General features: G+C 42.0%; 1 protein-coding gene across 3 annotated transcripts in view; it reads right to left on the bottom strand.

The window, feature by feature from the left end:
* Positions 1 to 2,707: 2,707 nt before the first annotated feature.
* LOC115168114 (chemokine-like protein TAFA-1) overlaps positions 2,708 to 25,759 on the bottom strand; it is a 35,593-nt gene continuing 12,541 nt past the window's right edge. For all 3 annotated transcript variants that reach the window (XM_029723040.1, XM_029723041.1, XM_029723042.1), the window contains 4 exons: positions 6,567 to 6,707; positions 3,903 to 4,027; positions 3,564 to 3,622; positions 2,708 to 3,429 (listed from right to left, as the gene is read on the bottom strand). In XM_029723040.1, the coding sequence (XP_029578900.1) occupies positions 3,587 to 3,622; positions 3,903 to 4,027; positions 6,567 to 6,707 (302 nt within the window). In that variant the 3' untranslated portion in view covers positions 2,708 to 3,429; positions 3,564 to 3,586. The remainder of the gene's footprint in view (positions 3,430 to 3,563; positions 3,623 to 3,902; positions 4,028 to 6,566; positions 6,708 to 25,759) is intronic.

Here is a 25,759-nt window from a genome sequence, read left to right as displayed (position 1 = left end):
ATTTTTTGTGGATGGGTATAATTTGTATGTGTAATAGTATTATTTAAAAGTACTAAATCGGGAAATTTTGTATGCATTCATTTAAATTTGCATCGGGCCGCTTCTGGGGTGATTCTGGTAAGATGCCGACAAAGTCGGCTGAATTCTGGTAGACGGAAACGGCCCGATGTACTTGGGCCGATTCTGGGCAGTCATTCATTTTGATTCCGGGCCGAGTCCGAAACCCGATTCCGGGCCGATTCAATCAGTTCCGGCCCCCCGGAAGAGGGCTGCTTCTGGGCCGATTCCTCATTGCTAGCTGGGCTGTTGAGGCTACTGGAGACCTTCATTGCAAACAGTGTGTTTTAATCAATTATTTGGTGACGTGAAAATATTTAGTATTGTTGTATCTAAAAAGGATAACTTTTTAAATGTTTCACTATTTACATTTTTGGGAAATTCACTGAGGAGGATGGTCCTCCCCTTCCTACTCTGAGGAGCATCCACTTCTGCCTCTATCACTCCAGTATCCCTGCACATTGTAAATTTGGTATTGGAACTGACCCTGTATATTCTTACTTTCTCGTTTTCTTATTTTTATTTATTGTGTTTTTGTTCTACCTTATGCTAGTTTTTGTACTACATTGATATTGATCACTGCATTGTTGGGTTTAGAGCTTGTAAGAAAGGCATTTCACTGTACTTGTGCATGTGACATTAAAACTTGATTCCCTCCATGAGGCAAAATGCTGCATACCGTGGTTTCACCTTCAACTACTGTTCACCTCTCTCATTTATCTTTTTCCCAGAATCCCAGTAGCCCAGTCTCACCAGCTGGTGTCCTCTGTGCTTAATCATTTCATCTGCAGCATGATTGTAAAGGGAGCCTTTAAAGGAAGCACATAGTCCATTAAACAGTGGTTAACTAATTATTTTGCTCTCTTAGGCTGTGTCCTTACACAGTTATACAGCAAGTAACAGCATGCTTTTCATGATCACTAAACATCAAGTGATCATGCATTTTCAGACACATGAGGGTAGCCTTTTCATTTGGCAAATAGCTAGCTAGCTAAGCAAACAACATGTGTCATTTAGCTTGCTCCATCAGAGATTAGGCTTTTGGAAAGAGCTTAACAATGGCAAGTCCTCATCCTGGTAAAGTTGTCAGTCAGACTACTGTCATCGCCACTATAGATGGCAAGCAAATCAAACAATATTTGGATATAGCCATGTAGTTTATCCCCTGAAAGTTAGCTAGTTAACTAGCCATATTGACGTAATCTGTTATTAGCTAGCCCAAAGGCTGGCAGATGGCGATATTGAGTCGTTTCCATCTTACCGTCCAAACGCATTATAAGCCACTAGCATGGTGGTGAAAAATGTTTTTTCATAAAGAAACTACATTTATCTTCCCATTTTTTTTCAGACTTCTCGCCATTAAATCTAGTTAAGGAGGAAATTGATGCCTTTGCAGCCTGAATGGAGAATGTTTTGGGTACGAACGGTTCCACGAGGGATACGAATGCATTGCCGGCTACATACAATGTGTTTGGACGGTAAGATGAAACCATCAATACCATATCAATATCAACATCTGCTGGCCTTTGGGCTAGTTATTAGTTAGCTAGCCAATTGACGGGGTCAACCAATCAATGTAGCCCATCATGCCAGTCAGCAGCAATCGTTATTAAACACTCCAAAAACAATGTTGAAAAGGTGATCATGTTAGCTAACTTCGCTAGGTAGGCCTATGATGGTTGAAGAAAAGAAGGGACTCCTTGTCCCTCAGTAGACAAAAAACGCTCTGCAGCTTATTGTGATACTGATAACAACCTATTGTTCAGTTTGGAATCCTCTTTAAGAAACGGTATCCACAAAGCGTCCATATAATCTTATTCATTATGATCTAAAAGGCTAAACTGATCTTAGATCAGCACTCCTACTTTGAGATGCTTTGTGGATACGGGCCCATATAAGACTTTCTAGAATACAGTTAGGATACAGTGCCTTTACTTGCACATTGCATTGTGCTGTCTCTAGCCTTCCTGTCGTTGGTGTGATGTGATTTCAGTGTGTGTTTGTACGATGTGTTTGATCCACACATATGGAGATTTCAGAAAACATGTGCCAGAGAGCAACACTCAGAAAAATCACTTCAGGGTGTCTGGTGGATTTAAATCAACTTTGCCCACTGGCTGCTTGGTTCCCTGACGCATTGTAATAGCACAGTCTTTGTATAATCTGCTTTATGCTCCATTGAGCATTCTTTGTTAAGTGGAAGACTTCAGAGAAAATATGTTTTTCATTGACTCTCCTTATTAGTCCTAAACAAGCTCATTTCTTATTTACAAGGAGAGCAGGATACCAAAAAAACGATTTGTTAGGTTAGAATTATGTTAGGGAAGAGTGCTGGAGTTGTGTGCTGTTTTAGTGGAACAACTGGTCTAGTACCCATTACAAAGATGCATGTACAAATTAAACATTGATATTCTGTTCATGTGTTTTCCTCTACTTACTTAACCCAGTTAGCAAGCTAGTTGATTGTGATCGTTGTGCTTTCTGACATCTGTGCGCTATAGAGGCCATTATTATCCAGATTTCATCACTTAGTAGGATAGGCTGATTCGTTGATACTTCAATTTAGAGGTAAATGGCACTGTGCAGCCAGTACAAAAGATATATTTAATTACATAACACAACATACTTTAATTCAATATTTACGCACAGAGCAATGGTAGACTTTTAATATGTTGAAGACACACATAAGGCATCTAAAGGAGTAAAAAACAAACAAGCGTACTGTATTTTTGGTGAGCAATCAACCTTTTGAAGGATAACTGAACTATAAGTGTTGTTATTTCTAAGAGGGATGATGAAGCAACTGAGATGACTGAATGCATTCAAATACAAAAACGGTTTTGATAACAAAAATATGTGTTGTTATATTGGTCAAATTATTCCTTTTAACAGCCAATGTACAGTTGCATCCTCACATGATGTAAACCTATAGGTTATTGAATGTCTGAGAAATATTAGACTTTTGGCTGTGGTCTGAAATCTAGAACACATGGACAAGAACAGAACAGATCAGGGTTTGGAATCATTTACATCTCACCACCATCATACTGTAGACAATGTTCTTGTTAACATGAAGACACTGAAACATGGTATATACAGAATCCTGACTCCCCACTGCAAGTACTTGCTAAAGGTAACCCAGAAATGTCTGCCCATCTCGCAGAGTCTGTCTGAGTTTTCTGACAACAGATGTGCTGTACATCCAAAAGCAGTGTTTCCTCAAAGAACAAAATTCAGAATTCAATAAGGTCCCCCATTGGTATCCTTGAACTGCATCATTCCCAGTACACTTGAGCAGCAGTTTCTTTGAGAATTCACACATTTCAATCCAGGAAAGTAAACTGAATGTCTTTGTTGGGTCCTTGGATTGATCTGAAACAAACAAAAGGGAGAGCACTAAGATATTGTGATATATTGCAGTGCAGCTATAATGTTAATCTTGTTTATTAGAGGGTTTATGATAAGATGGTATGCAGTAACAGCTCCATGGAACATGCAAAGCTGACCTCTGCAGTTGGTCCGTCTAAAGTTAGAGGTATTCTTCGCTTGCAGGTTGTTGGGTGTTCTAAAAAAGAAAGGAGACGTAAGTAAATCAAATCAAAGTGTATTTGTCACGTGCGCCGAATACAACAGGTGTAGACCTTACAGTGAAATGCTTACTTGCAAGCCCTAACCAGTAAAAAATAGGTATTAGGTAGTATAGCCCATATTGTTGAGTCAATACCTTGTGCCTTTTTCTTTAAATTTAAAGTCTGTATTGTTCTATTGGTGCAAATTCCTCATGACTGCAACTCTCCCTCCTCCAATATGTCTCTGTTTCAAATGGTAATGTGAGGCTATCTTACCCGGGTGGTTTTGATCTTGTTCCCAGCGTAACACATCCAGCCTGAGTTGTCAGGCAGCGTCTTGCACTCCTCTCCCTCCAGACAAGGCTCCATCTCACACCACCACTTCCCAATCACTATGGATGCTGCAGGCAACAAATGGATAATGTGACCTGAGTATGTCTTACCCAGTGGAACGGCTATATGTAATAGCAGTGTATGACTTGGAGATGGATTGGTGACTAGAGGGTCTGTTGCTTTGTTCATCACATGACAGACACACACATCTAAATTGTGGGAATCTGTCTGACAAATATCAAAGTAACGTCCCTAGCTGAGTATGGTGTAATAATCGATCAAAATCAATATCTGAATCCTTGTACCAGTACTTACAAAACAAAATATGCACTGAAACAACCCTATGTGAATTATTGAAAGAATTTTATATCATTGCATTTCTTACATGATTTTTAAATCAACGAGAAAGACAGACGTCTAGACATGTAGGAGGAGGCATAGCTGTGACTCTAATGCAGGCCATATTCTTGCTCTGGGAAAAGAAAATTGCCTTAAATACAGGTTAAATGTCCAGCACATCTCAGATGTTTGACAGAGGAAAATACCCTGTCAGTCCTGACAGACAGAAGAGACCTCAGATTCCCTCACTCTGTCTACTCTGCTCAGTAATTATGGCAACATCATCTAATGGTTAGAATCGAAAGAAGCATACAGGCAGGTGAGGAGTAATGCTCGCTGTACAGCACAGGAAGAATATATAGGGAGGGATATAGGCTACTATTGGCTTCTATTGGCTTCTTTACTAGAGATGGTAAAATTGTGCCTCATCAGTCAAAACCCAATACATACAATTCATAAAGCATCACTGCAATTCCGCAGTACAAAATGAGGTAGTTGTGTTGTGTGTGGCCAGTAAATTCAGTAAATATTTTGTTTGAGTGTTTCAAATCAAATATTATGGACTGTATAACACTGTATTTACAAATATAGAGTGGGTAGTGAATTGGTCACACAGTGGAATCAATAGTATATAATTGAACAACAGCGTTGTGTGTGTGTGTGTGTGTGTGTGTGTGTGTGTGTGTGTGTGTGTGTGTGTGTGTGTGTGTGTGTGTGTGTTCTAAATGTGTGCGGGTAATTGTGTGTGTGTGTGTTTTATGGGTGTTTGTGTGTGTGTAAGTTTGTGTGTGAGAGTTGGATGTTTGAGTAGTCAGTGCAAATAACCTCTAAGGTGTATATAGTCTCTAAGGTCCAGGTCTGTGCAGGGAGACAGCTAGAGTTAGCTGTTCAACAGTCTGATGGCCTGGTGGTACTAGCTGTCTCGGAGCCTGTAGGTCCAAGACCTCATGCTCTGATACAGCTTGCCAGATGGTAACTGAGGGAACAGTCCGTGGCTTGGGTGACTGGAGTCCTTGACGATCTTTTGGACCTTCCTCAGACACCTCCTGGTGTAAATGTTCTGCCCCCAGTGATGTATTGGGCTGTCAGCAGCACCCTCTGTAGAGCCTTCCGGTTGAGGGCGGTGCAGTTGCCGTACCAGGCGGTGACGCAGCCGGTCAGGATGCTCTCGATTGTGCAGCTGTTTTTGCCTACCCTCACCACCTGGGGTCTGCCTGTCAGGAAGTCTTGGATCCAGTTCCAGAGGGAGGTGTTCATACCCAGGGTCCTGAGCTTAGTGTCAAGATTGGAGGGGACTATGGTGTTGAACGCTGAGCTGTAGTCGAGGAACAGTATTCTCACATAGGTGTTCCTCTTGTCCATGTGGGACAGGGCAGTGTGTAGAGCAATGGTGATTGCGTCATCCTTGGATCTGTTGGGGAAGTATGCTAATTGGAGTGGGTCGAGGGTGTCAGGTAAGGTGGAGCTGGTGTGGTCCTTGATCAGCCTCTCGAAGCATTTCATGATGACAGAAGTGAGCGCTACAGGCCAATAGTCATTAAGGCAGGTTACTTTAGTTTGCTTTGGTACAGAGACAATGATGGACATCTTAAAGCATGTGGGGATCACAGACTGGGACAGGGAGAGGTTGAATATGTCCATGAACACTGCAGCCAGCTGGTCTAACAGTGTTATTTTCTGTCCTAGTCTAAGTGGTTTTCCAGTCATACATATTCATCACCCATGAGGACCTCACTTGGACCTGTTCCTTATGGTAAACAGGGTTACCAAGGTTTGTTGCCAGGAGGCTGGTCGAACCAAGGTTATAGTGCATCTATTAATCAATAACAACAACTCCTTGGGCATCCTGTCTTAGACTTGACACTATTTAAAACAAAATGCATAATAAATAAAGAACCATCGCAGCTTCTTTAGTTCTAAGAAATGTATGCCATTAATGAATTGTATCTGTTCTTCGATACGTTCTCTCAGGTTTATACTTCTACAGTCATTTAATCAGAGGAAAGGGATAGGGCATGGGGCTCTCTATTTCTACTGGCCACCTGCTGTGATATTTGCTATTCCAGATCTATTGAGAAAGGCTGAAGCATCATACACACTCCAAATGATATATTGTACTTTTACGCAACCCTGGAGAAAAATATTTTAAAGAACTGTTGAATATGGGTTCTATTAGCAGCACCCGTGTGAGTCCAATCAGTGACAGTGCCAACACTTCTCTGCGCCTGCAATACCAATGGGGATTGTGATGGTAGTGGTGGTACTTACCGTCAACACAGGAGGGTCTGTTCCTGGTGGTCCCTGCCACCTTCCCTGGTAGACAGGAACACTTGACTGTCTGGGACCGCTCTTCAATCTTGTTCTTATTACAGCATCTGTGAGCAGCAATCACCTCACATGTTCCTCCCTCTAAGAAAAAAGAACAACAAACAAGCAAAAATAATTCAGAATAACTCCTGAGCTTAGTCCAGGGTTTCTTAAACTATCCCTGTATCCCAAAGTGGGCCCTGGGCATGTGAGAGGTAGGTCGTGAGTTAGGAGGATACATCTATAATCACATACTATTTCTTTTCAATTGGGGTCATTGTAGGAGGATTTGGGTCACGGAAGAGCGGTCAATTTCTCATTTGGGTCTGAAGCTGAAAGATCCCCTGGCTTACTTGATAGCGAAGTCAGCACAATTAACAATGATTTATGTAGCTGTATTTGTAGGATTGTTGGTGGTCTGTTAAATATCTTTACTACCTGTGTATGTTTTAGGTTTTATCACAATATCAACATACAGTAGATGGAATATCTTTATGCAAGATATTACAAGTTTATTACATGTGACAACTATTAATATGTCAAGCAGATTTATCATAAACAAGAGTGATGGCTGTTGTGCTTTGACTGAGTGAGGCCCCTGGTGTGTGTGTGACGGAATGATGATGATAATGGAGAGCCAGTAGATAAAGACATATCTATAAGCAGGATGAGAATGTCTGCAGGGGCCATCCCTCCCCCTCAGTCTGAATAATGGCCCTTCATGTAATTATCAGGAGGTTGGTTATCTTTGCCTACAGGACACCTGCCCACCGTCCCTCTTTATCAGCCTGGCTGGCTTACTCTGCCTACAGGACAGACATCTCCCTATCAGGATGCCCCACTTGCTGTCCTCAGTGTTCTACCCCTACACCTAACACTGTCAACACAACAAGTAGGACCCATCCAACAATTAGGCCTGTCTGTTGACCAGAAACAAGGAAGGTTTATTGTGAATCAGGTGGGAGAAATGTAAAGTTTCCCATTTGGAGGAGTTTGTAGAGAGAAAGTATATTCCTTTGTGTTTTCAAAATGAGACAAGTATGAACATATTCCTACTTGGAGAAGTTTGTTGAGAAATGTATATGTCATTATGTTTAAAAAATGTTTTATGACTAGAGAATGTAATTGCAGAGCAGCAGTGGATATCACCTGCTGATGAAAGTAATACAATGGAACATTATAGCCCATGAGACTGGGTTGAATAACACTCGTGCTATAATCTTACCTTGTGCAATACCCAAAGATTAGTCAAATATAGCCAACGGACTTTTCACCAACTAGATAGAAATTTTGATTTGTCTTCAAAGATATGAGATTTCAAGTAAAACCCATATTCAGAGTCAAAACCCAGATTAACATTTAAAAGAGCTTAAATTCAGGTTGGAGATGAGTCGGTGTCAGTTTCATGCTATAATTCAGACATCATGGTAAAGCCTGATAAGATTATCTAACACCACCTCTCCTGACCCCTGGATGAAAGGAGACCACACACTACTCTCCTACCGACTCACTTGCTCAGTCATTCCACCACCTTATCTCATTAGCAAAATAATTCAGTTCACATTTTCAATAAGACATGCAAAGAATGTTTAAGAAGCTTCCAAATGTTACCATTATAAGTAAGGGTATTAGGATTTGTGATATTCTTCACCCACCCACTGTCTTTATGCATCATAGCGTTGTGTTTTTCAGAGTGTGCATTGTACATACAGTGGGGAAAAAAGTATTTGATCCCCTACTGATTTTGTAAGTTTGCCCACTGACAAAGAAATGATCTGTCTATAATTTTAATGGTAGGTTTATTTGAACAGTGAGAGACAGAATAACAACAAAGAAATCCAGAAAACGCATGTCAAAAATATTATAAATTGATTTGCATTTTAATGAGGGAAATAAGTATTTGACCCCCTCTCAATCAGAAAATTTCTGGCTCCCAGGTGTCTTTTATACAGGTAACGATCTGAGATTAGGAGCACACTCTTAAAGGGAGTGCTCCTAATCTCAGCTTGTTACCTGTATAAAAGACACCTGTCCACAGAAGCAATCAATCAATCAGATTCCAAATTCTCCACTATGGCCAAGACCAAAGAGCTCTCCAAGGATGTCAAGGACAAGATTGTAGACCTACACAAGGCTGGAATGGGCTACAAGACCATTGCCAAGCAGCTTGGTGAGAAGGTGACAACAGTTGGTGCGATTATTCGCAAATGGAAGAACTGTCAATCTCCCTCGGCCTGGGGCTCCATGCAAGATCTCACCTCGTGGAGTTGCAATGATCATGAGAACGGTGAGGAATCAGCCCAGAACTACACGGGAGGATCTTGTCAATGATCTCAAGGCAGCTGGGACCATAGTCACCAAGAAAACATTGGTAACACACTACGCTGTGAAGGACTGAAATCCTGCAGCGCCCACAATGTCCCCCTGCTCAAGAAAGCACATATACATACCCGTCTGAAGTTTGCCAATGAACATCTGAATGATTCAGAGGACAACTGGGTGAAAGTGTTGTGGTCAGATGAGACCAAAATGGAGCTCTTTGGCATCAACTCAACTCGCCGTGTTTGGAGGAGGAGGAATGCTGCCTATGACCCCAAGAACACCATCCCCACCGTCAAACATGGAGGTGGAAACATTATGCTTTGGGGGTGTTTTTCCGCTAAGGGGACAGGACAACTTCACCGCATCAAAGGGACGATGGACGGGGCCATGTACGTCAAATCTTGGGTGAGAACCTCCTTCCCTCAGCCAGGGCATTGAAAATGGGTCGTGGATGGGTATTCCAGCATGACAATGACCCAAAACACACGGCCAAGGCAACAAAGGAGTGGCTCAAGAAGAAACACAGTAAGGTTCTGGAGTGGCCTAGCCAGTCTCCAGACCATAATCCCATAGAAAATCTGTGGAGGGAGCTGAAGGTTCGAGTTGCCAAACGTCAGCCTCGAAACCTTAATGACTTGGAGAAGATCTGCAAAGAGGAGTGGGACAAAATCCCTCCTGAGATGTGTGCAAACCTGGTGGCCAACTACAAGAAACGTCTGACCTCTGTGATTGCCAACAAGGGTTTTGCCACCAAGTACTAAGTCAAATTCTTATTTCCCTCATTAAAATGCAAATCAATTTATAACATTTTTGACATGCATTTTTCTGGATTTTTTTGTTGTTATTCTGTCTATCACTGTTCAAATAAACCTACCATTAAAATTATAGACTGATCATTTCTTTGTCAGTGGGCAAACGTACAAAATCAGCAGGGGATCAAATACTTTTTTCCCTCACTGTAACGTCTATCAGATATCTGAAATGTACAGATTGACTGAGAAGTGACTTCAAATAATAGCAGCAAAGCCGACAAGTGAAGTTAGAGACAGCCTAGAGGCTTAATTGGTGGAAATAATTGTAATACAGTAATTAAACAATGGTAATTGAAGTTTAATTGAGGGGTAGGAAAGAAATGACAAACTTTGGCTTCCCAATTCTCAGAGGGGTTTTTGTGACTCAAGGTTAGTGGTGGAGAAAAAGTCAACAACCTTTGGTAGAAGTTGAGGAGAGACATAAAGTGTAGCTCTGAGCCTGGTCGGTGTACTGTATAACAACAGGGCCTATTTGCACAATGTTAATCCTGATATAGCAGTGGAAGCAATAGGGCATCAGTTAAAACAACAACAGCCCACAGGGGTTTGTTCTCTTTAATGCATCTTCTTAATTGCATAAGACAAGACCCAGATTCATCCTTTGATCTATTTAAAACCACACTACTCAACAGAATCCACTTTGTTCATTGCTTGTTGAGAGCAGCAGCAGAGAGAACACACGTTTGAGTCTGGATATACTCTATAATTGGAAATCATTACCGCTGAAGAATATATTAAAATCAAATAAAAATGCAAATAGACTTGGTTATTTCCAGCTGGGCAGGTGTATTCGGTGGCTTCAAACAAAAGCAATGTAAAACTGATGAGCGTTCTTTAAGCTCAGTCGGCGTGGAGTCAGTTTGTGACTGCCACACACTGCATGCCCCAAGACCACATCTCTGCATCATGAATATATCATGGGAGATGGAGAAAAGCTGCCTATGGATAATAATAATGGCTGGAGATGAATACTGCCTCATCAGGTGACGGCTGCTGGAGCCATGCCAGGATATAATCGTTTTCTGTATTTCCATTCCTCTCTTCCGTTATCAATGACTGAGAACGAAGTCAACATGACAAATGGTGTCAGAACTAGTGTGTGCATGCATGTGTTTATGTAGCTATAGGTCTAATAGAAGCTGTGATATTCTATGGAAGGTTGAGTTTGTGTGTTTTCCGAAAAGCAGAAAAATATCAGTTTAATATCTCCCATCTCTCCCTGAGAAGCACATTATGTGAAGCATGTCACGAGCCAGTTCCTGATCTCTTAGCTTATTGATTCTACTGCTGTTGTGTTGACTGACAGTCGTTCCAGGGGGTTGGTGGTAAAGGCAGGCAGGAACAGGAGGAGCTTTTCTAGTATGGCACTGTTTTAGTTGCCATGCCATGTTTCTGCTAGTGCCCTCCTCCTGGCTGCAGGACTTTGAACATTGGATTTGTCAGCAACACAGGTGCCAACACACAACCTGCCACCCAATAGATCTGGGCCGCTTTTTTATTTTCTTTAGAGGCATTGACCCTTTTCACTGCATTTCGAGGAAAGATAAGGTACAGTCCTGACATTTGACAATGTACTTTCTGTGGCACTCAGGGGAGATGGTTGTAACATTTCAAACCAGTGTAAAAGGGGTTTGGGAGCCCCGATTCATGGGGGCTGCAGAGACAAACCTTTGTGTGAACACTAAATAATTTAAGAACCCATGATTTGGACAGGTCACACAACACCTGGTGTCTATGGTAAATCACTTTCTGAGGACTAACAGAGGAGTACATCAGTTTCTGGGGAGTCCACAAAACAATCAAACGCATGCTGAAACCCAGTGAAACCCAGCGGAAATGAAGAATGATGATTTATTACTCCTAATATAGAGGTTCATACTGTAGTGCCAACGCATGCATGACAATGACTCACAACATTGAGATTCCACAATTGCGTGGCTCTGAGATTCTCTGTGTCTAATGGAGGTGAACAGGGGCAATATGGGACCAATAATTGACTATTCACCAGTAATGAAGCTGCTATTTCTCAAAGGCAAATGGTCGCTACATCTCACTAGAAATGTCACTAATACTATATGCCATAAGCATGCCATGACTTGCTGTCTACTATAATTAACACAGAGAGTGTGTGTGTGTGTCACTGGCGTAATGCAGTTTCTCTGGACCCCTACAAGGTCGGAGTTGCAGCCCCCTCCCTAAAAAATGAATAACCTAATGTGTCAGCCAGACAGCCACTCACAAAGTATAGAATACCGATAGCTGTCCATGGTGCTGAAATTGCGATATGTTTATGTGGCTGATTTCTTATCGAATCAATGATAGGATTTCTGTGGTGCTAGGGCATATCCAGCTTTGCTTTAACTAAGGGGCTACTGAGTGGCACAGCGGTCTAAGGCACTGCATCTCAATGGTTCAAATCCAGGCTGTGTCAAATCCGGCCGTGATTGGGAATCCCATAGGGCGGCGCACAATTGGGCCAGCGTCATCCAGGATTGTCCGGGGTAGGCTGTCATCATTTGTTCTTAACTGACTTGCCTAGTTAAATAAATCAAAAATATTTTTTAATAAATGTTTATTGTTAGGCCTATTTGGTCATCATTTTGTCATGTTAAGCCTAACATTTCACAAAGCTATACAAGGTGATGCAATGCTGTCATTTTTAGATTGCTGGCTGGTGGCAATAATGTAATTACTTGTTCAGTAATTAAAGTTGGAAATTAAAACATTGCAGATAGTAAAATACATTTTTGATGCAACAGCATACTAATGAGTTACCAATAGATTTTTTTGAATATACAACTGTCCTATATAGGCTACCTGAACCTGCATGACATGAGCTCTCCTCACTCTCTCTCCCAGCTTGGATAGAAAGTTGTTGTGCATAAAACCAGTCTATTAATTCCAAATAACACAGTATGTCCACCCTCAAAACACTAGCTTACTAGGGATTGTTTCATTATGCATTGTAGTATCTGCTATCTACAGTGCTTTCAGAAAGTATTCATACCCCTTGACTTATCCCACATTTTGTTGTGTTACAGCCTGAATTCAAAATTGATTAAATAGTTTTTAGAAATTAAGTACAGAATTATCTCATTTACACAAGTATACACATCCCTGAGTCGATACGTTGAAGAAGCACCTTTGGCATCAATTACAGCTGTGGGTCTTTCTCTGTAAGTCTCCAAAAGCTTTCCACACCAGGATTGTGCAACATTTGCCCATTATTATTTTCATAATTCTTCAAGCTCTGTCAAATTGGTTGTTGATCATTGCTAGACAAACATTTTCAGGTTTTCCCATAGATTTTCAAGCCTATTTAAGTCAAACTAACACGTCCACTCATGAACATTCACTGTCTTCTTGGTAAGCAACTCCAGTGTATATTTGGCCTTTTAGGTTATTGTCCTGCTGAAAGGTGAATTCATCTCCCAGTGTCTGGTGGAATGCAGACTGAACCAAGTTTTCCTCAAACATTTTGCCAGTGCTTTGCTCCATTTCTTTTTTTCCCTGAAAAACTCCACAGTCCTTAATGATTACAAGCATACCCATAACATGATGCAGCCACCACTATGCTTGAAAGTATATAATGTGTTGTATTTGCCACAAACATAACACTTTGTATTCAGGACAAAAAGTGAATTACTTTGCCACATTCTGTGCAGTATTACTTTAGTGTCTTGCAAACAGGATGCATGTTTTGGAATATTTTATTCAGAACAGGCTTCCTTCTTTTCTCTCTGTCAATTAGGTTAGTATTGTGGAGTAACTACAATGTTGTTGATCCAGCTTCAGTTTTCTCCTATCACAGCCATTAAACTCTGTAACTGTTTTAAAGTCACCATTGGCCTCGTGGGTGAAATCCCTGAGCGGTTTGCTTCCTCTTCGGCAACTTAGTTTGGAAGGATGCCTGTATCTTTGTAGTGACTGGGTGTATTGATACACCATCCAAAGTGTAATTAATAACTTCAGTCACTTTTTTTACCCATCTACCAATAGATGCCCTTCTTTGCCAAGCATTGGAAAACCTCCCTAGTCTTAGTGGTTGAATCTGGGTTTGAAATTCACTGCTCAACTGAGGGACCTTACAGATAATTGTATGTGTATAGTACAGAGATGAGGCATTCAAAAATCATGTTAAACACTTTTATTTGCATACACTATGTATTTGCAGAGTGAGCCCATGCAACTTATGTGACTTGTAAAGAAAATATTTACTTCCGAACTTATTTAGGCTTGTCATAACAAATGGGTTGAAAACTTATTGACTCAAGACATTTCAGCTTACATTTTTTTATTAATTTGTAAAATAAAAATAAAACTTAATTCCTCTTTAACATTATGAGTTATTGTGTGTAGGCCAGTGACACAAAAAATCTCTATTTAATCCTTTTTAAATTCAGGCTGTAACACAACACAGTGTGGAAAAAGTCGAGGCGTGGGAATACTGTCACGCCCTGGCCATAGAGAGGGTTTTTGTTCTCTATTTTGGTTAGGCCAGGGTGTGACTAGGGTGGGCATTCTATGTGCCCTTTTCTATGTTTTGTGTATTACTTTGTTTTGGCCGGGTATGGTTTTCAATCAGGGACAGCTGTCTATTGTTGTCTCTGATTGGGAACCATACTTAGGTAGCCTTTTCCCACAGGGTTTTTGTGGGTAGTTAATTTCTGTGTAGTGTTTTGCACCTTACGGAACTGTTTCGGTTCTTCTCTTTGTTATTTTTGTTTAGTGTTCAGTTTATTAAATAAAGCATGAACACTTACCACGCTGCGTTTTGGTCCGATGATTCCTCCTCTTCAGACGACGAAGACTGTTACAAATACTTTCTGAAGAAACTTATTTATCTGCTATTTATAAACTTTTTAAAATGAAAAGTACACATCAAATACATGTTGGCTTGAGGATAAATTCAGCAACTATTTATTGTTGAACTCAGCGGGTTTAGTCAGGCTAATGGCCTACACAAATGGGCTGCAATATTCAAGGTAAATTAAATTAAATCAAATTAAATCCAACTTGAGGGACTCCCCAAGGCTTCTGAAGTCCTTTGTGTTTTTTTTATCATGGCATGTGGGTCCAGGTTGCTCGCCCGACTGTTTTCTATACTGAGTATTGCCAACACAGACAGTCTTTCCTGAGACATTGTGCATTGTGTCCATTGCACTGCACACAATTTAAACTTAGTCTTGAATGATGAATGCCAAGATATACCAGAGACAAGGGACTGCTTATATTGCAACCACACAACTCAAATGCCGGTTCACCAGCAAACAGCATTTTTTGTTCAAACCCTCAAGAACTGTTGTCCGCTAAAGATGATCATCTGTTTGCATCTGGAAATTTATTGGCTGTCCAGTATCCAGACGACCTGTCCCCAGAGCTTCCTATACAGTTCATCTCTTTCCGTATTAAACGCGTTGAGGCCGACAACTAAGGAGAATGAGAGGCTGAATTAAAGATGTTGTAGAACTGCTGTATTTGAAGCACCACTCCCTACTGCCCAGTTTCCCTGATGTTGCTATGGCAATCAAGCTGTTTTTACCATCACTGTAACTGTAGTTTCTACCGAAATGTTGTTCTCTAAACTAAAACTCCTAAAGAACTACATAAAAGCAGTAGGCTCTCGGTCTGATATAAATTTTGAACACCTGAGTCATCTCCACTCATTGCACTGGCACCGTTGTAGTCTTGACAACGGCATTTGTTCCTCGATATCCCCTTATAATTTCAATCGGTTAAAAAAAAACACACATGCATGAGCATACACGCATGAGCATACACGCACCAACACACAGACGCATGCACACATGGACACACTCAGGTGACATGGCTCTCTCCCACGCTCTCACGCATCTACGCACACGCACACATTCAGGCATAGACACTAGTGTGTGATCTGCTAATCTATGACAACTCCTTCAGAACAATGCCATGTTTGGCTGCCTTCAGAGATGTTTCTAACAGTTACATAATGTAATTATTGCCTTTATTACATAATTTGAGGAGGAAATAAGAATTATTGGTATTGATGATGTTATAACAAAGGAAAGTAACTGCTCTCAGTAAATATTACACTTAAATTATAGCAAATATTACATTTGCAACCTAGGTCCCTCTTTTGTGTGCTCAAATGTTATACATATAACAACTAACTTAAATGAAACAGCAGGACAGATCTCCAAGAGTCCTGGCAAACCACAGCCCATGCTTGGAAGGAAGCAGCATGCCTGTCACCATTAAATAGAAGATTTGCTCAAGGTGACCCGTAATAGGCAGCTCTTATGGTTCATTCTCTGTAGAGGTCCATGCCAGCAGGCTACCACAGACCTGTTACTGAGGTAATGAGACAACCAGATTAGAGAATGTCAAATTAATGCAGATGGAAGACAGCGAGAGCCACAAAACACAAGCCTGCATGGTGTCAAATTTAAGGACTATGTTTCTCCCTCCAGTAAAGTCCCTGCAGTGCTGTTGTTATTCTGGTCTAAAATGCTTGGGGAAAACAGAGAAACATGGAGACAATATTGCATGATAAATTCTATGATAAATATGCCGCTCATGAGAAATTTGTTTCTGCAAAAAAAGAACAACGTAAGATAACATGATATGTTTGCCAATTATAACTTTGTCTTTTGAAATTCAATAGACCAAATGAAATCTAGATGAATCGTGTGAAAAAAAACCCTGAGTAACTGAATGTTATGAACAGCTCAATGTTAGATCAATGTTTCCTTAGAGCAAATAACATGGCTTTGAAAAGCACTGAGAGGTCCCAGTAAGTGCGTGTGCGTGCATGCATGCGTGCATACGCGTGTTTACCTACCCTCCCAGAGCAGAAAGAATGATCCTCCCCTCTCCCCCTCTGGATTGGATTTAGCAAAGTCCTTTTTCACAGCATGCACAATTTACACATGGCTGAAGAAAAATATAAATTGCTACTCTGAAAAAGTAGGGCCCATGACAAATATAAGCAAGGAAATGTATGAAATAAATGGCTGGCAGCACTGTCACTTTAACACAGCAGGGTGAAAGATATGTCCTATGCAACAGGCCACCTAGAATGGGCAATACTTTATTGAAATGCAAACGGAGAGGAGGGAGCTGCTGCTGCTGTTTTAAGATGCATGAAAACAGCATGGAAGAGAGGAACCAGAGAGTGAGGGACCAGAGAGAGAAAGGGAATGTTTTTTTTCTCCCATTTGCATCTGAGCCTCAAAGCCTGTCTCCACAGCTGTCATACAGGGAGGCAGAGGCTGTTGTAAAACTGGTATTGATCAAGGGTATGAAATCATATTCCCAGTCTTCCCTTATGTGAAAAACTGCCCATGGTGATTATGGTTTTGCTGTGGATATACTGTATATGAGTGCTGTCGGTCGTGACAACAAACTACAGTAGCAATCATTCAATGAAAGAAAAACATGCCACTTTAGACTTGCATTATCTGGTGAATGGTGACATTGGTAAAATAGGACAAGAAACATGGAACATGAGCCCCTAGTTTCCTTACTCCATTGTTAAATGTCAAAGCTTTGTCTGCCTGCCTATCTATCTGGCCCTAGCTCTCTCTGCCTGCTACGTTTCCAGGTATTTAATATCTATATATAGCCTTCCCTGATGACAGACTTTGAGTCCGCATGGAGAAAGAAAGAATGAAAAAAAGAAAGAATGAAAGTTAAGAAAGAAAGGAGGTAAGTGATTGGCGAGCGCTATTCAAAGAGTCTTCAGTGGACAGCTGCTTAGCTTGGATCTGTAGCGACGTCGTTTCCTCTTAGGGCTGGATGGACAGACACTGCGGTCTGGTGCTGGGTACTAATGTGTCTGACTCCCCTGCTACTGCACTCTGCTGCAACATGTGCTCTGTGTGATAATGCACTGTATAATAGAATGCTTAAATAACCTGTCATACAAGAAGACATGTACTCTCCTGGGTTGGGTAGTAATGATTACGTAAGTTTCGCAGGGTGACAGTGCTGGTAAAAGGAGTTGAAGGAAATGGTGAATGATTAATTCAATATGCTGGTGTTGTGCAGAGACGTCTTAGGTAACAAGCATTTTCAGTTATCTTAATCGTGCGTTAGGAATTAGGCTATGTGGGTGTTGGTGCCGTGTACATCCTGCTGTTTCATGTTTTATCTAACTTCTAGCCTACTCTCCAGTCCTGCTGCCACCAGTGGACTGTTTGGTTCATATTAATGAAGGGACAGTACACCAATCATAATTTCTATACAATGAAGTACCATTAGGTCTTTTCTTATCACACGTGTCCCAATGTGAGAGAATAGGATGCTGCTCCAATTGATGCTCTCTAGCCTAACTCCATCCCTCATCCTGTGATAGGGTTCCCGTTATTGCAACAGAGCAGTCATTTCTATCTATCCCCCCTCTACCTCGGCATCGGCATGCTTAACATCAGCTCTGAACCTGCTGTAATTGAATGGGTGGTTGAAATATGCAAAGTGATTTGTGGCACACCAAGGAGGTATAAGAAGCAGAAGAAGCTGAAATCTGCAATAGAGCCTGATACTCACAGTATTAATTACCTTCCTTATTTATCATACCAAGCCTCATCCTTGGACCTAATTAGGAATTCAAGATGCTATTTTTCTAGTTAATGAGGTTTAAGTCATGATAATGAATTGCATATCCCTGTTGAGCATTTGAAATAACTAAGAATGGAGGATAAAGACTCAGTCATGGATTATCCTGCAGATATACTGTAGGTGTACTGGACATAGAGTTTCCTTTATTGTCAAGGGTCAGAGTTGCACCAGAGTGTGGACATAATTAACCGTGTTGAGGTCATGAACCGGGATGTGAACATGATGAACCGGGGTGTGGACATGATGAACCGGGGTGTGGACATGATGAACCGGGGTGTTGACATGATGAACCGGGGTGTAGACATGATGAACCGGGGTATGGACATGATGAACCGGGTTGTGGACATGATGAACCGGGGTGTGGACATGATGAACCGGGGTGTTGACATGATGAACCGGGGTGTAGACATGATGAACCGGGGTGTGACATGATGAACCGGGGTGTGGACATGATGAACCGGGGTGTAGACATGATGAACCGGGGTGTGGACATGATGAACCGCGGTGTGGACATGATGAACCGGGGTATGGACATGATGAACCGGGGTATGGACATGATGAACCGGGGTGTGGACATGATGAACCGGGGTGTGGACATGATGAACCGGGGTGTGGACATGATGAACCGGGGTGTGGACATGATGAACCGGGGTGTAGACATGATGAACTGGGATGTGGACATGATGAACCGGGGTGTGAACATGATTAACCGGGATGTAGACATGATGAACTGGGGTGTGGACATGATGAACCGGGGTGTGGACATGATGAACCGGGGTATGGACATGATGAACCGGGGTGTGGACATGATGAACCGGGGTGTGGACATGATGAACCGGGGTGTGGACATGATGAACCGGGGTATGGACATGATGAACCGGGGTGTGAACATGATTAACCGGGATGTAGACATGATGAACCGGGGTGTGGACATGATGAACCGGGATGTAGACATGATGAACCGGGATGTGGACATGATGAACCGGGGTATGGACATGATGAACCGGGGTGTTGACATGATGAACCGGGGTGTGGACATGATGAACCGGGGTATGGACATGATGAACCGGGGTGTTGACATGATGAACCGGGGTGTGAACATGATGAACCGGGGTATGGACATGATGAACCGGGGTGTTGACATGATGAACCGGGGTGTGGACATGATGAACCGGGGTATGGACATGATGAACCGGGATGTGGACATGATGAACCGGGGTGTGGACATGATGAACCGGGGTGTTGACATGATGAACCGGGGTGTGGACATGATGAACCGGGGTGAGGACATGATGAACCGGGATGTGGACATGATGAACCGGGGTGTTGACATGATGAACCGGGTGTGGACATGATGAACCGGGGTATGGACATTATGAACCGGGGTGTTGACATGATGAACCGGGGTGTGGACATGATGAACCGGGATGTGGACATGATGAACCGGGATGTGGACATGATGAACCGGGGTGTTGACATGATGAACCGGGTGTGGACATGATGAACCGGGGTGTGGACATGATGAACCGGGGTATGGACATTATGAACCGGGGTGTTGACATGATGAACCGGGATGTGGACATGATGAACCGGGGTGTGAACATGATTAACCGGGATGTAGACATGATGAACTGGGGTGTGGACATGATGAACCGGGGTGTGGACATGATGAACCGGGGTATGGACATGATGAACCGGGGTGTGGACATGATGAACCGGGGTATGGACATGATGAACCGGGGTATGGACATGATGAACCGGGGTATGGACATGATGAACCGGGGTATGGACATGATGAAGCTAGGGTTAGGGTTATGGGTATGGACATGAAGCTAGGGTTAGGGTTATGGCTAGGGTTATAGTTGAGGATAGGGTTAGGTTTGAACCAAGATGTGAACATGAAGCTAGGGTTAGAGTTAGGGCTAAATGGTCGCAAACACATTTTTTGCAAGAGATTAGGACAAGAGAAAAACAGCTGAAATGAAATGATTGAAATGATTCTGTTATTTTCTGGTGGTTACAGTTCAGCCCAGACACAGCATCAGATCCAGGGGGGAGTCTTGTTGATGATACCTAAGGGGCCAGATCTTGTGTCACTGAGATGTACAGCAGACTCACAACACTAATAGTTTAATACTGATTAGAGTTGACGCCGGCATCATGATAAATTAATGATGCTCAGAAAAAAATGTCAGACATCAAAATCCCATCAACTGGTAGGGTGGTGTGAAATGTATTACCATTAATACTGCTTTGTAGTTTATCATATATTCTAAGAAAATGGTGTATGTGTCAATTATTCATTCAGAATATCATGCATCCTTTCGTGCCCAATTACATCAGCCACTGTGTTGTGAATTTGGATGTGGTCATGTGGATGTGGTCACGTGGATGTGGTCACGTGGATGTGGTCACATAGATGTGGTTACGTGGATGTGGTTACGTGGATGTGGTCATGTGGATGTGGTCATGTGGATGTGGTCACGTGGATGTGGTTATGTGGATGTGGTCACGTGGATGTGGTCACGTGGATGTGGTCACGTGGATGTGGTCACGTGGATGGGGTCATGTGGATGTGGTCATGTGGATGTGGTCACGTGGATGGGGTCACGTGGATGTGGTCACGTGGATGTGGTCACGTGGATGTGGTCACGTGGATGTGGTCACGTGGATGTGGTCACGTGGATGTGGTCACGTGGATTTGGTCACGTGGATGTGGTCACGTGGATGTGGTCATGTGGATGTGGTCATGTGGATGTGGTCATGTGGATGTGGTCACGTGGATGTGGTCATGTGGATGTGGTCACGTGGATGTGGTCACGTGGATGTGGTCATGTGGATGTGGTCATGTGGATGTGGTCATGTGGATGTTGTGGCTAATGGTGGTACCGCAGGTGGTCCGCAGATAATAACAGTTGGGAGTATGAATGGTATTAAGCAATTTTACAATTTTAACTTTTCACAATTCAAATTGTTTCAAATAATAATAGGCCTTTAATTTGTTACCTTCACTGCTTTACTCTGGCCTTCTACCTGGTGCTGACTGCTCAAGCCATGAATGGTATTTTGGTTTTTTATTAGGATCCCCATTAGCACCATCTACTCTTCCTGGGTTCCACATAAAACATGGAACATGACATAATACAGAACGTTAATAGACAAGAACAGCTCAAGGACAGAGCTACACACATTTAAAATGTCACATGGAGACTACATATCAGTACATACACACAAAATATATAGGTTAAACAGGAGAGAGGCATTGTATTGTAAGCTATTGCCTTATCTGTTTTTTGAAACCAGGTTTGCTGTTCACTTGAGCAATATGAGATGGAAGAGAGTTCCATGCAATCATGGCTCTATACAGTATAATATTGTACGTTTTCTTGAATTTGTTCTAGATGTGGGGACTGTGAAAAGACCCCTGGTAGCATGTTTGGTGTGGTAAGTGTGTGTGTGTGTGTGTGTGTGTGTGTGTGTGTGTGTGTGTGTGTGTGTGTGTGTGTGTGTGTGTGTGTGTGTGTGTGTGTGTGTGTGTGTGTGTGTGTGTGTGTGTGTGTGTGTGTGTGTGTGTGTGTGTGTGTGTGTGTGTGTGTCAGAGCTGTGTGGAAGTTGACTATGCAGGATCATCCATCTATTGAACTATTTGTTGCATTTTTTTTTCACACATTTTTTATTTATCTCACTTAAAGCGCTTTGAGATTGTATTGAGAAGCGCTGTAAAAGTTGAATAAATTATTAGTTTTATCATTAAAATTAGCTAAATGTGACCCCCAATATATTTTATTTTCAAAAAATGCATTGGCATCGCGAATGGTGGTCCTCAAGATCTTTTGACAATGATTTGGTGGTCCCCGGATCTGAAAAGGTTGGGAACCACTGACATAGGCAGGATATGTTCAGTGAAAGGATTATCGCTTTACTCTATTTCAAAATCAGATCTTATCTAGGGTTAGGATAAATAGTATTCTTCTAGCCTCCTTCATCCCCATGCTGTTGTTGTGGAGAAAGAAATGGTGAAACGTGAATAGAGGATGATCGCATTGAATGTGGAGGCTGTTTGACACTGTGTTGATGGATTGCTGTTTTTGTGTGACTCCAACATGCAAAACAAAACAATTTCCACTCTACACTTTATGTGTGCGTGCATGTGTGCGTTCTTGGAGATCCCCCTGCGCCAGCGGCCACTGAGCCTAGTGGGAGTGATGTAGCATGGTTATTAATGCACGGAGATCCTCATACAGAGAGTCTGAAGCTGCTAACAGCTGGCAGAGGCAGAGCAGAAAGAGTGCTGGGTAATTAATTAAGCTGTAGGCCACCAGAATTCATTTTGCACACACACATTGACCTCAAACCATAGCCCTTTGTGCAATGCTGCTGCATGTACATTTTCAATTAACATGTTGTATAAACAACTATCTACAAGCACTAAGCCCACATGTGTCTTGTGTATTGAATTATTCATGGTTTCCAAGAGAGAAAATTGTGAGGAAATCGAATTGTAAAATCCAATATCGCTCCTATACTGAACATAACAAGGGTATTGCATGTCCAAAGTGTGCTGTATCCATATATGATTACTTTTCACCAAGTTGAACCAAAGACACAAAATAACTGAGAACATGTGGCCCAAATCCAAAATCCAAAATTGGCACATCACTCTCCTCCCCTGAAGGAGACCCCAAAGTCTGATGTGGCATGTGGCAAATGCTATGAGAATAGTTTATAGACTGGGCATTAGTCTGGAAAGGTTCCCTACATAGCATAATGGAGCTGTATGGAGTGTTGGTCTTCTGGGGTCATACTGTGGCATGTATGGAGAATGTTGTGCCAAAGTGGCCTTGGCAGGCTCCAGATGTAGCAGGGCCTGGAGCTCAGGCGTGTGTGCATGCCACTTCCCATAAACACTGCAGGGAGGCTGGGATGAGACTGGTGAGAGCATGGCTTCCTGGCTCTGAGGAAGACCTGGGTTCAAATACTATTTGAAATCATTTCAAGTATTGTATCTGTGCTTGATTAAGCTTGCCTGTTGCAATGGAACCAATACAAAAGTCTCAAAAGTGCAAACCCCTCCCACCTGGTACTCCAGGCAGACTAAAGCAAATGCTCAAAGTGTATGAAAGATTTCAAATAGTATTTTAACCCAAGCCTTCCCAGCGGAGGTCTGAGGGTAGGATGAGGGAAATGTAAGTCAAATAACGCGCCAGGAGGATGCATTATATAAGGCTATTAAACTGTCACTCTCTACAACTCGGCAGAGAAGGATGCAACCTTTGTTTGCGACAGCTGAAAATCCATTTTCCATGTTTGTTTCTGGCGAGGACGTAGCACTGTAGCCTGGTTGCCGTCTCTGTTCAGCTATTACATTCCACTCCTTGCCTCTCCTGTCTTTGGCAAATGAGTAGTACTGTACTAGTATCCTGGCTGTCCTTTGTTAGACAGCATGGGGGAAATGTCTGTGCTCCTTCTCTTTCTCTCTCACTCTGTTTTACAGAGCGATACACAATGAAAAACATGTAGCTTGCAAGAAACATACAAATTGTGTAACCTACCTATAACCACTGCCTCTAACCTAAATATTATACTTTGACGTGTGTGGATTCAGTTCTGATTTCTTTATCGCAAAAAAAAATGTATGTAACGTTTTGGTGTCCGTCAGTTAAAGTATTTATTTGCACTGAGAATTAAAATGACACTGGGAGTCTTCGTACACAAACATGATGTTGATGTTGTATCTTCAGGGCTTTTAGGAGAGAACCATTCAGCCAAGTAGAGTTCAACACTGCCTGAGTTCAAGCCCTGCCAGCCGTAGTGTAGGTGAGAGCGAGTTGATGAGAGTGAGACCACCTCAGGCTTCTGTCTCCTACCACCTCCTCTCTGTTGTCTCTCATGACATCTCCACATGGATCTAAGCTTTAGGACAACCAATCAACAGGATTCTTCCTATCTAAAGCACCAATCTTTCCTCCTCTTTGAAGAATGTACATAATAACAGTACAATCACTCCAGATTCATTTAAGATGGCATGTGTTTCCCTCCACTGGATGTAGATCACTGTTAAGTGCACACACACCACACGGGAAAATGGACTGTCTGGTAGACAGCATTTTGCATTTAAAATAAATATAACTTTGTACCTGGGGGCACACCCTTTTCATACACTTATATACTGTATAACCATATCATTTATATATAACCATGTCACTATAGATTAATTGCATGTGTTTGTTTTGAGCATATGGTTCAGTTTGTAAAGTAAGTTCAAAACATGGGACAAAGCTTATGCATGAGTTAACTATGAGTTAGTAGAGATAAAGTGTGATTGAAAAACTAAATAAAACTTAGCAACAGTGGCAAGAGTGTTTACTTTTGAGTACTATAGTGCATTTCCTGTGGTCCCTGTTGGGTGTGGATGGTTGCATGCCAACTAATGCCCGTTATGCATGCATGACAACCCCTCTGCAGTGGCGTGTATTCATGGTTTCCAAGGGAAGTCAAATTGACCAATAAAAAAAACAAAAAATAAAAATAATTGTATCTTTCGTCTCTCTGTGTTTCATAATTTTCCTTCAGTTTGCAAGAGGCTGAATGTATCTCACTGGAGAAAGCATCCGAGCGAGTGAAACAGCGCCCCTCTGTCTCTTTATGAATAGCCCATCTATCTGATACTTTTTGGTCAAAAAGAGTGAGATATTGTTGCTGTCTGTAGCATTGAATGCAAGGAAAGCCAGTGAGCATTTGTCCTCCCTTGATTAAAAAAACAATACAATAATAGCACATTAGTGTTGCGCTAAACTGAGCGAGCTCAACTGTGAATGGTTCTGGCGCACCAACAAAAAGTCTCAAGGGAAAGAAGTTTGGATTTGGCTAAACACCAATCACATAACCTCAAAAGCCAAATATCAATGACAGAAAAAAACATGAATAGTTGCATCTTGTTGTGTTGTTGTCCTCTGGTGGCTAGCTAGCTAGCTAAAATTGTCCCTTTCCTAAATTAGCCATAGATGGAGATAAGGATTTGGACTTGTGGTTTTACTTAATTTTCCCTACTGGCCAATGATTATAACAGCGATTCTGATCCAACCATAAATTCATATATTGTGCCTCTGGTCTGAGAGGATGGAAGTTCAACATGTACAGTAGCTAGATGTAGTAGGCTAATGTTAACTAGCTGGCACATCGTTGCCAATGAAAGGATGTTAAGCTAGTGAATAATTATTTTACTGAGGTAGCCTAGGACAACAGAAAACTAAAAGTGTGTACTGTATGACAGAGTCATAGACCGTTTAGGCAACATAAAAGAGGAGGATGGCATTGACGTTTCTCTACAAGTAGGGTGAGTCAACATGTTTTTCTACTTGCATGAAAGCACACACACACACACACACACACACACACACACACACACACACACACACA

The sequence above is a fragment of the Salmo trutta genome, chromosome 30, assembly GCF_901001165.1.
Source record: "Salmo trutta chromosome 30, fSalTru1.1, whole genome shotgun sequence".
Classification (NCBI taxonomy): Eukaryota; Metazoa; Chordata; class Actinopteri; order Salmoniformes; family Salmonidae; genus Salmo; species Salmo trutta.
This window is presented reverse-complemented; position numbering and strand designations above follow the sequence as displayed.